General features: G+C 44.7%; 1 protein-coding gene across 9 annotated transcripts in view; it reads left to right on the forward strand.

Annotated features, from left to right (window-relative positions):
• Nucleotides 1-464: 464 nt before the first annotated feature.
• The window catches only part of Wdr20 (WD repeat domain 20), a 67,686-nt gene continuing 51,178 nt past the window's right edge, over nucleotides 465-16,972 (forward strand). For 2 of the 9 annotated variants that reach the window (XR_009593143.1, XM_021645031.2), the window contains exon 1: nucleotides 465-784. Coding sequence is in view for 6 of the 9 variants with exons in the window: in XM_021645031.2 (XP_021500706.1) it covers nucleotides 536-784 (249 nt within the window). In the remaining 3 variants the exon portion in view is untranslated. The remainder of the gene's footprint in view (nucleotides 785-16,972) is intronic. The other 7 variants (XM_021645028.2, XM_021645029.2, XM_021645026.2 and 4 more) reach the window with 5 other exon arrangements.

Raw genomic sequence — 16,972 nt, forward strand, 5'->3', positions numbered from 1 at the left:
AAACTACCTCCGGGAGGCGTGGAGAAGCTCCAGACCCGGCGCCAAACCCCGACCCGCTGTGTCCTCGCCAGCGCAGGGGGAGGCGAGTACAGCTCGGACGCACGCGTCTCAACGCCGGACTGCCCTATTCGTCTCAGGCTCCGAGGGGACCACCGCCAGGCCGAGGCCGAGGCGGCGACCTCCCTTCGGGATAGGCTGCCTCAGCGCAGCCCAGAGCGCCAACACCGCAGACCCGGGCACCGCACCACATCTCCGCGTCCGCTCCTACAGGTACTGAGAGGGCGGCACCCAGGGGAGGAGTCTGCGCTCGCCCCGCCCCTCCACCCCGGGCGGAGTGCGCCAGGTGAGCACGCGTGCGCAGTCGGGCCGTAGGTAAGCCCGCCCCCTTCGCTTGGGCCCGCCTTCTGGGCCTGGCTTGCGAATGGGCGGGGCCGCGGGGAAGGGGGTGGGGAGTGGAGAGCGAGCAGCCGAGGACGGCGCCTGCGCGGTGGGCGTGATCCGGGCACTTAGGGCAGGATGAACGCTGCTTTCCAAGATGGCGACGGAGGGAGGAGGGAAGGAGATGAACGAGATTAAGACCCAATTCACCACCCGGGAAGGTCTGTACAAGCTGCTGCCGCACTCGGAGTACAGCCGGCCCAACCGGGTGCCCTTCAACTCGCAGGGATCCAACCCTGTCCGCGTCTCCTTCGTAAACCTCAACGACCAGTCTGGCAACGGCGACCGCCTCTGCTTCAATGTGGGCCGGGAGCTCTACTTCTATATCTACAAGGGGGTCCGCAAGGTACCGACCCGGGCGTCACCGGGGGCACGCCGGCGGCGCGGGCCGAGGCCGGGAGCTGGGCGGTGACAGCGAGGCCCGGGTGCCCGGTGGGGGCGGCCGGCGCTCGTACTTTTGAGTGGGCCGGTAACTCCGCCGGGGTACTCTGGAGGAGAGGGGGTTCAGGAGTGAGGCGGGTGGCGGCAGCGGTGCCTCCAAGGGGACGGAGCTCTGGAACCGGGTCGCGGAGATGCCCCGGGAGTAGCCGGTGTCCCCCCGCGGCAGGGTCCGTCGGGTTTCGACGCCGCCGGGGAGCGGGCCTGCCAGTCCCCGGAAGAGGTGCGGCGGCCGTCTGAGGTGGCCTCGCTTCCCGGGAGGCTCGAGAGTCCTGCCCGGGTGAGAGAACCCGGGTGCGAGGCGGCTTGGAGAGGTCCGTAAGGCGGAACCGGGACGGGGAGGCGGAGGACTTGGAGACTAGGTCAGAAAGGACCTGCTCGGCACGTAGGGCTACTCCACCTGCTGCCGCACTGACACTTCCTGGGAGCCTCTTGTGGGGTCAGCGCTGTTTCCAAAAACCTTCCCGGGAGGACGGCTGTCATTGTCTCCGCGGAGATTTTTGAAGAGGGTCATTCTGTTCCTTGCAGTGTGAGAGGGCTGCGTACTCACACTTGGGAGTTGAAATAATGTTTTCAATGAGCTAAGTTGCTTCAGAGGTGTTCTGTGTGAGCGTGCCTAGATTTATCTTGTCTAACGAGTCAGGCTATGTCCCAAACAGGGAGGGATATGCCTTAAATGCTACTTTAAAGTAACCAACCAAGAACTTGACAGTAAATCTGTGACGTATGTCATGGTGTTTTAAAATGTCTCGTTAAACGCAGCAATTTATTGGCGCTTTTTTTTTTTTGTCATTGGCAATGTAACTATGTTCTGCTTGTTTTAACTTTTGACTATTGAGAGAGTGAGGAAATTAATGCACTCCATAGCACCTTGGACGGAATGTGAGAAGGTGATGAAAGATTAACTTACAAATGTTCAGTTAGGGGGAAACTAAGTTGTCCATATTGAAGAGTACCTCTTACCAAGGATTAATATATCCAAAATCAGTTGTTTCTTTATGTTGTACCGTGTGGCTCTGAGAACAAGGAAAGAGGTAATGGTATGCAAACGTAGCTTGTTTCTTTGGACCAAGGTGAATCTTCTGATTTGTGTTTATTCTTGTCAGTGTCCTACCAAAGTTTTTTGAAAATAGGTGGTTTTCTCTGTTCTCTCTTTTGGGATTGGGAAAAGCATGCAAAGGTTTGAGGTGGAGGAGCTGAAGGTTTAGTGCTGCTCCTAACTTTGTTACTGACTCATTTGTGACCTTGTATACTTTGGAAACGTGTCTTTGCACTTCTTTAAAGAGAGAGAGTTGCAGTGCATTTACTATAATTTGTAACATAATAGCTGTAATGGCCATTAGAGTCCTGTCACACTCAGTGGATGTAAATTATAGTTAGAGCAAGCATTCAGAGTAACTGTCAAAAAAGGAGCTGCCATCTCAACATTCCTGCTGTGATGGAAATACCAGGTTTTTCTCAGGAAATAAGTTTATGTTATTAAAACTTATACTTAGGGTCTGGAGTGATGGCTTAGTGGTTAAAAACTTGTGCTGTTCTTGCAGAGGACTCCAGTTCATTTCCCAAAATCCATGTCAGGCTACTCACAATTACCTGTAACTCCAGTTTCAGGGAATTTAATGCCCTTTTCTGGGTTCTGGGTACCCACTTACAGCTCACACACAGAAATTTAAAAAGTAAAGCAAATCTTAAAAAAATTATAATTACATCATACCATGGTTATGCATACCTGCAACCCTAGCACTCAAGTTGTGATTTTTGTGGTCAGCCAAGACTATGGTTAGCAAGTTCGGGGGCCATCCTGTGCTACAGTTAGCACATTTGTGGCAAGCATGGGCTATATGGTGACCCTATTAAAAAAAAGAAGTCCAAAGCCAGATGGGTGTGGTAACATGTACCTTGACAGGTGGAATTCTTTGAGCTAAAGGTCAGCCTGGCCTACAGAGCGAGTTCCAAGACAGCTAGGACTACACAGAGAAACCCTGTGTAAAAACAAAACAAAACACAACACAAAAACAAAAAACCCAAAGCAAGTCTGAAATACATGCTCCCTTCACCCTGGTGCTTTGAGTTCTCTGGTACTTTGGGGGCGTGTGCATAAAATTTTATGTATCTTGTAGAAACATTTGCATTTTGTGGCAGATATTTAAACTCTTCTAGCTGGTGCAATTGAAGTTTTTCTTTCCATAAATAAATTTGCATTTGTTTACATTCTGAATAAAAGTGAATTTTTTTGTTTGTTTAATAAGGTCTCATATAGGCCAGGATGGCCTTGAACTTGGCAAGTAGCAGAGGATGATTTTGAACTTCTGATTCTCCTGACTGTATCTTTCAAGTTCTAGCATTATAGGTGTGTGTCACCAGGGTGGCCTAATAATAGTAACTTTTTGTGCTTCTGATTTCTGATTTTAAAATAGAGCTAATCATTTGCCCTGTATGGTGTCTTGGGGTTGAGAATGAGAGGTCACCCTTTCCCGTATAACCATGTAGTGAGACCCTGTCTCAATGAAGCCAACAAACAAAACAGTCAGTAGTCATCTTTAGTCATCATTCTAGGAAAGCGGAATTTACTTTCAGGGGTGAGTAGAAAGAAGGTCTTTAACATTTTTGATAGTAGGCCATTTTGACATATTTTTGTTTTTTACTTTTTTTCTTCAAGAAATATAGTGTGTGTACACAGGTGTGTGTGCACACACGGGCACATGCAGGGGATAAAACCCAAGGGCCTCATGATACATGTTAAGCAAGTACTTTTCACTGAGTCACATTCCCCAGCCCAAGGCATATGAAGTTTCACAATTATTTGTATCACCAGAAGCCCTAATGTGGGTGAGATTTAAAACCAGACTAAACACATGTGTGAAGTGAGTAGTAGTATTAATTTGTTTTTGTTTGATAACGCTAAGAATTGAACCCAGGGCCTTAATGTACGCTGGGCACACACTACCACTGAGCTATCTATGGTCTGTGCCTCCCAAATTATTTTTGAGGCAAGCTGTTACTATATAGCCCAGGCTGAGCTTGACTTTGTGTTCTGCCTCTAAATTCTGGGATTACAGGCATTCATGAAGTATGTATACTGTATTCTCTTTCTTCCCAAGACATGTGAGGTCCTGAGGAGCCACGTGTTAGGGGAGTTGTCTGTATTGAGGAGTATGATATGCTTTAGCACTCAGTCCAGCAGTAGATGGGGCTGAGAGGATATGTAATTTCTTCCTTTCTTTTTCTTTTTTTTTTCCTTTGGGACAGGGTTTCTCTGTGTAGCCTGGCTGTCTTGGACTTGTTTTGTAGACCAGACTGGCCTTGGCCTCACAGAGATCTGCCTGCCTCTGCCTCCCAGTGGGCTGAGTTAACAGGCATGCGCCACTTTGCCTGGCTCCAGTATATATAATTTAATCCCCCTCAGAAAACCAAGGCTAGAGAAAAGATGCAAATGTTATTAGTGTTTTTCATTATAAGGAAAATGAAGCATATATGAACATAGATGTTGTTATAGACAAATCAGGCTTTTCAGTCCAAGGACACCATGTGTCCCTGACGTGCACATTCTAGGCATTTCAGAACTTACCAGCTCTGGGGTACACATTGTCTCACTGGTTTTTGTTTTTTTGACATAGGCTCTTACTATGTAGCTCTGGCTGGCCTGGAACATACACAGAGATCCTCTTGCCTCTGCCTTCCTACCCCCAAGTGTTGGGTTTAAAGTGTCACCCACCACACCCAGCCTTCACTGAATCCGTGTCAGCCATATGAGGGAGATGAAAGCGTCTTTTCACAATCAAGGAAATCCGGAGGGAGATTTCTTACGTAGTTTGTGAATCTGTTTTGCTTAACTAAAGACAGTATGAACATCAGAATTACACTGTAGTAATCATTTCAACAAAGGTTTGAGTGACCACCTTAGTACTGATGTACTGAGCAAGGTGCTATAAGAGATGAGAGAGACACCCCAGAACTTTGAACTTCTAGCTTTAAAATACTCTATTACATACTTCGTTATCATTTTAAAAAAAAAAGGTGCTTAGCCCATCGTTGGTGGCGTATACCTTTAATCAGAGAGGGATCTCTGAGTTCAAGGCCAGCCTGGTCAACAGAGCGAGTAAACCAAAAATAAAATAAAGTAAAATAAAATAAAGGTTCTTTTAGGCAAACAGTGGCAAAGGTAGCTATTTTATTGGACCTATCCTTTTATTTTTTTTGAAGATTGTTTTTATAGAAGTGTGAATGGTCTCCATTCAGATCTCAGTTTAACCATCACTTCCTCTGCAGATTCTTCTGTGAATTCACAGGTTAGATCAGTTCCCCTTTCCATGTTCTCACAGCATCCTGTTCTTTGCCTTCCTGACATTTTCTCAGTTTGTAATTCCCCGTGATAGTGTCTCTCTGTAGACAAAACTTCTTTACAATAGAGATTTGACTTTTTCTGCTGCCTTTTTTTGCCCGTTGCAGTGTTCATCATTCAGTCAGGACCATACTGTCCCACCTGTAGAGTTGAATGACTCTATAAGCTATGTCTACTCATGCTATACCTTAAAAACGATTCCCAAGAAGCTGAAAAATGTCCAAGTTTGGGTCTAAAAGTAACATGAGTAATTTTTAGTAGTTCATATTTTTAATTTTTTTTTTTTTTTTTTTTTTTTTTTTTTTGAGACAGGGTTTCTCTGTAGCCTTGGCTGTCCTGGAACTTGCTCTGTAGACCAGGCTGGCCTCAAACTCAGAGATCTTTCTGCCTCTAACTTCTGAGTGCTGGAATTAAAGGCATGTGTGACCACTGCCTGGGTTTCTTGTTTTCCTTGGGGTATTTGCAAAAGCAAGTGGGAAATACCATGGTTTGTAGGTCTTTATACCGGATGAGGTTTACACCTAACACGCTTGAGTTGGGGCCAAAAGAACCAGGTATGACTGCGTAGTTTTATTCGAGGAAGGTGGGTAGTGGGTTGATTTGGAAGAGGATGAACATTTTGTCATATTCTCGGAAAAACTTGAGGACCACCTGCTGGTCATGTTGGGAGAGTCCTTGCTTTGTGGCAGTGGATTAGATGCCACTCACACACTCCTCCACTGGCTTTAGATACTGGATGGCTTCGGCAGGTCACACTCAGACCCGTATGTTTCTCCCTCCCTCCCTCCCTCCTTTCCCTCCCTTCCCTCCCTTCCCTCCCTCAATGTTCTTCTTTATCTGTAAAGGGATTGAACCAAACCTTTGAGCATGTTGGCCAAGCATTCTGTTACTGAGCTGCCTTTTCTAAGTTTTGGGTTAAAAAAAAATTTTTTTTTAAAGTGTATTGAGTGTTTTGCCAGCATATGTGTGTGTGCACCATGTGTGTGTCTGGTACCTGTGGGGGCTGTCAGATCCGGGACTAGAATCACGGATGGGTGTGACCCACCATGTGGGTGCTAAGAATTGATCCTGGATCCCCTGCTAGAACAGCTCTGCTAGAGCTCCTAACTGATGAGCCAACTCTTTATTCCTCCCCCCCCCCCTTTTTTTTTTGTAGGTTTTGAGTCAAGGTCTTAGTAACTTGTCCAAACTGTTTGTTTTGTTTTTTTCCATACAGGGTTTCTCTGTGTAGTCCTGGCTGTCCTTGAACTTGCTCTATAGACCAGGCTGGCTTTGAACTCAGAGATCTATTTGCCTCTGCCTCGCAAGTGCCTGGCTTAATAATTTTTTTTTTTAATTAAATTCTGTGGTTATTGTTTGAGGCAGTAAAGGGAGAAGGTAGGAGAGGGACACAAGGTCTTGCTGTGTGCCCAGGCTGGCCTAGAGCTTCTGGTAGTTCTCCCACCTTAACTTCCTGGTGCTAGGATGATAGGTATGTGCCATCACACTTGGCTTACTTTTAGAAATTTTGTACATGAGCTAGTAGGCACACATCAGGATTGCTGAATGTTGGGAAACCTTCCTTTACTTCCATTAGGAACTGCTGACTGACCTCTCAACTTTCCTGAGTGGAAACACCTTAGTTCTTATCTGAAGTAGAACATGCTCAGCTCTAGTAGACACTGCATCTTGTGAATTCAAGAGAAGAGTAGTAGTGAATGACCTGTGGGTAGATTTGAGCAGCAGGAAAAAGCACACAGTGGGCTGGAGAGCTGGCTCTGCTTAAGAGCACTGCAGTCATGCAGAGAGCCCAGGTTTGAGTCCCAGCACCCACATGGCAGCTCACAGCCCTCTGTAACTTCTAGGAGTTGGACACATGAAAAATCAAATCTAAAAAGTTAAGTCATACAGAGAACTTGTCTGAAATCAGTGAAACAGTCATGAATGTCATATACACCCCCAGACAGTCCTGGCTGTCCTGGAACTTAGGCTGTAGACCAGGCTGGCCTTGAACTCACAAAGATCTGCCTTCCTCTGCCTCCCAAGTGCTGGGACTAAAGGCGTGCGGCACCATGCCCCACTGTCATATTTTAAGATTAATTTTTACTATTTTAATTATGTGCTTGTGAGTGCAAGTATATGTGCACGTATGTGCAGTTGTGGATGCTGGTAGAGGCCAGAGGCATTGGGACCTATGCAGCGGGTTTATTCCGGGAGCTGGAGTTTTATGGGTGTTGTGAGACTCTTGAAGGGGTGCTGGCATTGGAGCACAAAGTCCTTTGCAAGAGCAGTATACACTCTTTAACTGCTTGTCATCTCTTCACCCCCTGAATGCTATACTGCAAGTGTTCTGAGGCGTGCCTACCAGATAGTGTATATGCAATGTGTAGATTGGAGTTCTGCCTTCAAGAAGTTATTACTGCGGTTACTATCATGGAGTTGATGCTAGTGTCATAGTATACTGTTCTGGGAACAGCACTTGAACAAGGACCACAGCAGTAGACTTCTCACTAACTGGTTTGGCTGTAGAGCTAATGAAACTTTGAAGTAGTTAGTAACGCGCCTGCCATACAAACAGGAGGACTTGTGTTGGATCCCAGAACCCCAGCAAGAAGCTGGGCCCAGTAGTGCTGGACCACAGCCACAGTACTAGGGTGGTCAGGGCAGGTGGCTCGACAGGCAGCTCCGGACGCGAGTCATCTCACTGAATCAAAGAGCCTCAGACTCACCAAAGCCCTGTCAAAACATGAAGGTGGTGAGCAGTTGAGGAAAGACCCCAGGGTCCACCCCTGTCCCCATAAACATGCACTAACAAATGAACACGCTACCCACACAAATATAAATAAATCAGATTTTTGTATGTGATGTTTTAGAGAGTATTTTTCTTTTTTGGTGAGGTTAGTTTGTACCATAATATGAACTCTGTTCCTATTTGATTATTCAATAGATGACATTAAAAAAATTAACTGAGATGCCACACAATGCTACACTCTTGTACTCCAGTACTGGGGAGCTTGGGGCAGGAGGACTAAGAGAGTTTGACCCTAGTCTGATGTATAATGTGTTACTCTGTCCCCAAAACACCTCCAACAGGGCAGCGGGCCACAGTGGTACATGCTCTTAATCCCAGAGCAGAGGAAGGAGGTTAGATCTCTTTGAGTTCTAGGCCAGCCAGCCTGGTCAATGTAGCAATTCTGAGTCAGCTAGAGCTACATAGTTAGGCCCTGCCTCCCAAAACTAAAAATAATAAATCCATCATTAGATTAACATTTTGTCTGTGTTAGCTTGTTTCCCCTTAGCTTCCTGTTTGACTTCCATCTTTGCTTGTGGTGGGAACGACTCAGCAAAGGATTTTCTTACTTTGCAAAATTGTAAATTTTTTATACATCTTTATGATTTTGTGTATTAATATATGTGTATGTATTCGAGTATGTGTGTGTACACGCGCATCTGTGTGGACCAGAGTTGAGCATTGGGTGTCTCCTTTGTTCCTTCTTTCGTTCCTTCATTTCTTTATTTTTTTGAGACAGGGTTTCTGTAGGTAGCCCTGGCTGTCCTGGAGTCACTCTGTAGATCAGGCTGTAACTGAACCTTTTTTTTTTTTTTAACTGAACCATTTTTACAGTCCCTGTTTTTATAGAGTTTTGAGCCACAGTTAACCAGTTTAACTAGTTGCTGTTTTCCAAGGTTTATATAAGAGGGAAATTATTTATATTTTAATCGTTAGTGATGAAATTTAACAGGTGTTTTTGGAAATGAAAGATGAAAATTGAAGTATGCTACAAGAGTTGTTGGGCTAGTTCATTGGTGGTTTATGACTTATATACCTAAGTGTTTTGTAACGTTAGGAGGTTTCTGTAGTAATAAGTAACAGGAAACCCACTTAAAGGGATGAATTGGTTTATATATTGAATATTTGACTGGGGACCAGCTGTATTTGCTAAGACTCTCTTGGTTCTGCTTTCCATCATCCTGTCAGCCTAGCTGCTGTGGCCAAATGGCGAATGGTGGAGAGGTGGTGGGCTCTCATCTCTGGACCCCATGGGCCAGGCATGAAACTAGTATTCAGCAGGAGAATGAACAGTTCTCCTAATCAGTCTCTCAGAAGAATGAGATTATTTCTTAGAAGAATTGGTTTAAATCAGCAAATCTTTGATTTACTGACCCAACTTGGATTACTAACCCATTTCTGTAGCCACTGGAAATTCATATCATTTCAGTCTCTGCTAAGTCACTCCATTGGATTGTCCAATTCCCTGTTTGCTCTGAAGATCACTCTGGAACTGGGACATGCCAAACCAGGCAGGAAAGTGGTTTACAGACAGATACTGAAGAAGCAACCAGTAGAGACATGAGCTACACTGAGGGTCTTGTGCTGGTTTGGGGACCTAGAAACAGCAAACGCTTGGGAACAGTTGAAGAGACTCCCAGAATAGCTGAATGCAGCGCCCTGGATCTGGCACAGTTGTTCCTCGTCTGCTTTGGCTGCTCTGGCTTTGCCCCTCAGTGTTTTGTTTTAACCTATTAGAACCTTTTAGACTGATCTTGAGGGCTGAAATCCTGTCTTATTTGTCTATACCCATTACACTACCAGTACATAGTAAGCACGTTGTTTTTACTTTATTTGTAAATTTTTATTTGTTTACGTATCTCTGAACTTTGAGATAGGATCTTAGTATGTATCCCAGGCTGGCCTCAGACTTGAGACAATTCTGGTGGCACCACCTTTAATTCTAGGCACTGAGGAGGTAGTGGCAGGCTGATCTCTGTGAGTTGGAGGCCAAACAGGTATGCAGAGAGACTCTGTTTCAGTAAACAAACAAACAAATAAGCAAAGAAAAGAATTGGTTTAAATTATAGTCTAAGGACCTTCTTGAGTGAATTAGGTAATCTTTCCATAAGCTAGATGTGCTGTGTTACTTGTCATTTGTGGAGGTAGGCTTACCAGCCCCTTTAGCATGGGTTAAGAAATTAGTTGGTAGTCTGGACCCTTGAACTGTTTGACATCGTCTGGTCTAACCCAGGAGAAAGCAGTGTCTAGTGTCCTGAATGCTTCAAGTTCAACTTGTGTTCGTTATCCTCAAGGTGTGTGTGTGTGTGTGTGTGTGTGTGTGTGTTTGTGTTTATACGTGACCTTTTAGAAAAAAAATACTGTCCTGTCACTTCTTTCTTGTTAATTATAGGAATTACACAACTCTTTTTGCTCCCTCTGCCCCACTTCTGGTCTAGATGTACATGTAGCTAGCAAGAATGAGGGCAGTTTTATTTCAACTAACTAAAAAATAGTGGCTGTTGTCCTCTGGACTTCCGTTGATATGCCCATGAGAGCTCAGAGGGTGGAGGTGGAGCAGTTTCTCAGAGCCTGAACAGACTTCAGTCCTGTCACCTGCTCCTGGTATCCTTTTAGAACTATTCTTCTTTGGTACTGTCACTTTTTCTTCCTTCCTTCCTTCCTTCCTTCCTTCCTTCCTTCCTTCCTTCCTTCCTTCCCTCCTTCCTTCCCTCCTTCCTTCCCTCCCTCCCTCCCTTCCTTCCTTCCTTCCTTGTGTTTTTTTTTTCAAGATAGGGTTTTCCTGTGTAGCCCTGGCTGTCCTGGAACTCAGAGATCAACCTGTCTCTGCCTCCCAAGTGCTGGGATGAAAGGTGTGTGCCACTACCTCCCGGCTCTTTCTCTCTTTCTCTGTTTCTTTCTTTCTTAGTTTCTTTCTTTCCTAGTTTGTTTCTTTCTTTCTTTCTTTCTTAGTTTCTTTCTCTCTCTCTCTCTCCTTTCTTTCTTAGTTTCTTTCTCTCTCTTTTCTTTCTTTCTTAGTTTCTTTCTCCTTTCTTAGATTCTTTCCTTCTCTCTCTTCTTTCTTTCTTTCTTAGTTTCTTTCTCATGGGTCTGCTCTGACTTCATGAGGTTGCCTTCTGCTTATTCTAGACTTCTTTTTTTGTTTGTTTTCTGTTTTTCGAATCAGGGTTTCTTCTCTATGAGATCCTGGCCGTCCTGGAAATCACTCTGTAGACCAGGCTGGCCTTGAACTCAGAGATCTGCCTGCCTCTGCCTCCCAAGTGCTGGAATTAAAGGAGTATGGCACCAGTACCTGGCGTATTGCAGACTTCTTTGCCTATTTCCTGATGTCGCCAAGCACTGTGGTCATTTGTACTGTGTGGTTGTCAAGCACAACAACTGCCCAGGTCCTTGGCTTCTGTGGCTGCCCTCTAATCCCAGTCTACCTCTGGCATGCTCTACTGCAGTGATTCTCAGGCTCTTACATCGGCTGGAAGATTTCAGCTCAAAATCTGAATTTGCATAAAGCCATTGCTTGTTTACTGTAGTGTGACTATGGTTCTCAGGGTCAAATTCAACATGGTGCTGGCTGTTCAACTTCTGGCCATCAAATCCACTGGGTACCATTCACCTCAGCAGTCTATGCCACCAGTGTTTACTTACTTATTAACTTTACTTTTGTATTTATTTTAATGTGTGCTTGGTGGGACATGTGCATACCACACATGCTTGCTTGCGAGAGAACAGTTTGGGACGTTGGTACTTTCCACCAGGTAGATCCAGGGAACTAAACTCAGATCATTAGGCGTGGCCGTAAATGCCTCTTTGCCAGTTGAGCAGTCTCACCATGTGCTTGTTTGTTTATATTACTTTTAAGCCGGGCTCTTGCATTATAGCTCAGGCCAGCCTTGAACTTCCTATGTAGTTCAGGCTGTCCCTGAATTCTCTCCGTCCCCTTGCCTGCCTCAGCCTCCTGTGGTCCTGGGATTACAGGTGTAGTGTGTTTCCCCTTGGTTTGTCCTAACATTTTAAATTTGACTTTATTGTTGTTGTTGTTGGGTATGTGTGGGAGCACATGTGTGCATTTGGAGGTCAGAGGACAACTTTCTTTTCAGGAATTGCTTCTCTCTTTTCCACCCTGTGGGTTTCAAGTCAGGAATAGCAAGTCAGGCCTGGGCAGCAAACACCTGCTGATTCATTTCACTCACCTTGTCTTGACGCTTTAATCCTGACTTTCCACCTTTTTGGTCCACATCTCAGCCTTCTTTTTCTCGGTTCATTCTCTACTGCCTGGAGTTTAACTGTTGGGTTTCCTCAGTGACTTAGTCTTAATTCCTTTCCCAATTCTGTGTATTGGCTGCATTTGAAATCATATTTTCTTTTTGCTCCCGAAATAGTTTGTTTTATGCCTTGAAACCCCCAGGAAAAAGCATTTATTACATTAAATGAACCCAGTGGGTATTTCTGTGAGAGCACAAATCAGTTAGGGCAATTAAAACTTAAACTAACATATTCTCCAGCCAAGCTCTGCCTCAGTCACCTTCAGCTCTAGGTCTTCCTTCTTGATAGAGAGTGTCTGTGCCAATTCCTTCTCCAGCTCAAGCTGCCACCAGCTTTCTGGGCCATGTATCTTTCTAGTTCTAGATGTAGCCATCTCTGTGTCAGAACTGAGGCTTCCCTCCTGCTCTGCAGCATTTTGACCCGCTCTAGTTCTCTCCTTTGGCTTAAGTAGCTGCTAGGCCCTGTCCCTGGCTTGAGCTTTACTCTCCTCATTCAGGTTTTCTTTTTTTCTCCCTAACAGTTTTATAAGATTTGCTCATTAAATGCTGGGCAGTGGTGGCACATGCCTTTAATCCCAGCACTTGGGAGGCAGAGGCAGGTTAGGGTTTGAATTTAAGGACAGCCAGTCCTTCACAGAGAAACCCTGTCTTGAAAGAAAACAGCGTGGTAACTCATGCTTCTAAACTCAAACCCAGGAGACTAAGACTGATGATGCAGGAGGATTGCTGCATGTTAAATTCTAGCTTGAGTCACATAGTGAGGCCCTGTTGACTGCTCCCACTCCAGCCCAGCTTCCTTTTCTGTTTCTGCTTGTTTATTCTCTTTATTCCTTTAGTTTTCTTTAGGTTTACTCTCTGTTCTTTTTCAGTTTACTGAATAAAAACACATTTACAATCTTGTTTTTAAAAGATATGCTCAAAGCTCCTGTTAAGTATTACATGTAACACGTATTGGCATCTGAGTAGTTTGTTATTTAAAATTTTTATTTCCTCCTCAACTCTTAATTGTAAGCAAGCAGTTTTAGTTCTTTTACTTTTTCTTTTAAAATTATTATTGGGTGAATGTGTGTGCATGATGCATCTGTGTGTACATGCATGCTATGGTATGTGTATAGAGGTCAGAGGACGCTTTGTGGACTTGGTTCCCTTTCCATTGTGGCTTCTAGAGATTGAATTCAGGTCATCAGAATTGTATACCAAGCTACTACTCACAGCCATCTCCCTAGCCCATACTTTTTCTCTAATTAGTAAAGTTTTCAAAAATTACATTTATTTGCTTGGTAGGGAGTGAGGAAAGGCACACACATTGCATGGCTTACTAGTGGAGATCTGAGGGTACCTTATGGGAGTCAGTTCTCTCCTTCCGTCACGTGGACCCCAGGACCAGAGCTCAGTCTTCAGGTTCAATAGCAAGGGCCTTTCCCTGCTGAGCCATCTTACTGACCCTTTCTGTGTCTTTGACCTCTACTAAACTTTGCGGATTCCATGCTCATTGTGCTTCTTTCTCTCCCTAAAGCATCCTTGAATGTACCTACTTGGGCATGCTCTGCTCTTGCTCATCACCCCTGGGTAGTTGCAGCCTCTGCCTAATGGCTGGGCTTCTCTTGCTTCCTCCTCTCCTGGCTCTTCACAGTTATTAGAATGATTGGTCTTTAAAAATATGAATGTGGTGTCATCACTAGGCTTAAAGCCTTTCAGTGATGTTTGTTAGTTTATTGAAGCAAGGTCTCATGTGGCCCAGGCTGGCCTCACGCTGGTTATGTAGCCAAAGGTAGCCTTGAACTTTGATCCTCCTGCCTTCTCCCAAATACTGAGATTATATGAATTTTCTGCCATGCCTAGAGTATTGATTCTTGTTGATTCTATCATGAAAAACCAAAAATTATTTTTCTGGGAATACAGCTCAGTGCAGCCGCAGCAGCGGCAGTAGCAGTAGGCTGCTTGCTTGGCATGCCTAGCATGCATGATTCCATCCCCGGCACTGCAGATGAACAGACAGACCCCAAACTGGGACCACTGTGCTTCATGAGTGAGCTCTCGCCTTCCTTATTTGCGGCTCTTCCATTCTCTTTCTAATTTATTGGCTTCCATTTAATCTCTCTGATGCCCACAAAGTTTCTTGACCTTTATTCTTCTGTGCTGCTTTCTTTGCCAGGAGTGTTCTTCTTTTATCCCTTTGGTTCTAGGGGAGCTTACCCACCATTTATTATCAGAACAATGACGTGTATTCCCTCTGTGACTAGATAATTTCCCCATGCAGCGACGAGGCTGGCTCCTGTACTTTTTCTAATTTCTTGCTGTGGTGGTTGGAATAAGAAAGGCCTCCATGGGCTCAGGCTTGTTTACTCGGGTGCCAGTTGAGGGAACTGTTGTGGAAGGATTGGCAGGTGTGACATTATTGCAGGAGGCCAGTCTCGGTGCCTCCATCTTGTGGAGCAAGATGTAAGTCTCAGATAGGCTAGGGTCAGATGGAATGGGAGGAGAGGACCTCCCCTATCAGTGGTCTTGGAGAGGGACATGGGAGGAGATGAGGGAGGAAGGGTGGGATTGGGAGGCAATGAGGAAGGGGACTATAGCTAGGTTACAGAGTGAATAAACTGTAATTAATATAAAAAATAAAAAAATTAAAAAAAAAAGATGTCTCAGTTGTTCCTACCGCTATGCCTTTGCTCCGTTATAATAGGCTCTAACCCTCTGAAATCATAAGCCACAAATTAATGCTGTCTTTTATAAATCGCCTTGGTCAGTTAGTTTATCACAGCAATAGAAGAGTAAGACAATGCCTAAATGTGATTCTGCTATTCCTTTCCAGATACGGACTGCATCTTACCTTCTTAATTTGGGGGCATGGGCTGGGAACAGCTTTCCCAACAGGGTTTCATTCTGTACAGAGGCTTGGTTGTCCTAGAACTCATTCTATAGCTCAAGATGGTTTTGAACTCATGGTAGTCCTTCCATATCAGTTGAGATTATGGACATAAGCACCATGCACAGTTTGACTGACTTTTCTTCATAGTTCTTGTTGCTAGTTGATTCTCATTCAATCTGTTTGTTCCCCTGACTGCACACAAAGATCATCTTCACTCCTCAGACCTAAGTGTCTAAAGGAGTGCCCGGCACCTGGAGTAGAACTTCCTGACTGCTGGTTGAGTGGACTGGGAAAGAACTTATTGAAGGTTAATTAGTAAAGAAGTCTCTGTAGGACACAGGCATGATGGCTTCTTGTCAGGCTTGTTTGGTTGTTAAATAGTCCGTACATTTACATGGGTCACAATTTAATTGTGTTCTCCTTACAGATAATCAGTATTGGAGCTGGGGTGTGGGCATGTGTCTCAATGGATAGAACAATTAATTGCTTTTTGTATACAAGGACCTGGGTTCTGCCCAAAAGAAAACCAGAAATAACCAACATTAAGTTTACATATTTTTTTCCTTTTTTTCTCCTTTGGAGATAGCCTATAATACAAGACACAAAATTCTAGGTATATTTCCATCTTCACTAAAATGCAAATTTTAGCATCTGCATGTTCATGGTTCAACATTGGGTGAAAACAAATTTTGTGAATTTTCGGTTTGTAAATGAAGCTGCAAAGTTCAAAAGTGTAGTGATGGCTAAGTAGCATTATGTACCACATCTAAGGCTTGTACATAAAAACTGAGGAAATAAGCATTGGGGTGGATACCATTTGAGCTCCCTCTGCTAATGCTTGGTTATGTCAGGTTAGCTGGCTGTTGTTAGGATAAGGCTTGATTATCTTTACCTGTTGTGTAATAGTTTCCTGGGCGATGGGAACATCCCATGCTGCAGGGAAGCTTATAGCTGGGCCTTTTGGCTACTTTATTGGGTTCCTATATTTATTACCTTTCTCCACCCCAATCCCTTCCACACCCCCAACAGTAGGTAGGTGAGAAGAACGTTAGAAGAGAAAGGGGGCCTAGACCTCTTTAGACTGCTTGCTGCTGATCAGGAACACCGGGTTCCTTGGGACAAGTTTGACCTTTGCTGCCAGGATACTCAATTTCTTCTCGTCTTTTTGTACACTACTACTTGACAAACCACAAGCAACAGCAACAAACTGCAGCCAGCCAACAGCAGCAATACCCACCCTGCCTCTTGGTCCCTAGCATTTATACATCCTCTGAGAAGTTCCCAGAATTCCAAAGGTCATGCACTTGCAGAAACTATCTGCAGATGGCAAAACCACACCCCTGCAGGAGATCAGGAGGCAAATCATAGTCACCTGCTGTGAAGCAGTTGTGGACAATCTGAAGCAGCCCCATATCCCATACCTGGGATTAAAGCAAAAACATTCACCCAACCTGTTTTTTTGTTTTTTGTTTTTTGTTTTTAAGATTTATTATGTATATAATATTGTCTGCATGTACACCCACATGCCAGAAGAGGGCACCAGATCTCATTATAGATGGTTGTGAGCCACCATGTGGTTGCTGAGAATTGAACTCAGGACCTCTGAAAGAGCAGCCAGTGCTCTTAACCTCTGAGGCATCTCTCCAGCCCCCCTAACTCGGTTTTTAAAGAAACCAAAATTCTCTCTACAGAAGCTCTTTCAGCGGGAAGAGAAACAATTCAAAGTAGCTTCAGAAAGTCCCTGAAACTGACCAGATTCACTAGGCCCCACCTTCCCTGATTAAACAGTAAAGCTTCCAAGACGACTCTGAGATCAAACCAGGTGCTCAGGGAGAAGAAGACATTAGACAGCTGCT

The sequence above is a fragment of the Meriones unguiculatus genome, chromosome 7 (genome assembly GCF_030254825.1).
Source record: "Meriones unguiculatus strain TT.TT164.6M chromosome 7, Bangor_MerUng_6.1, whole genome shotgun sequence".
Taxonomy (NCBI): Eukaryota; Metazoa; Chordata; class Mammalia; order Rodentia; family Muridae; genus Meriones; species Meriones unguiculatus.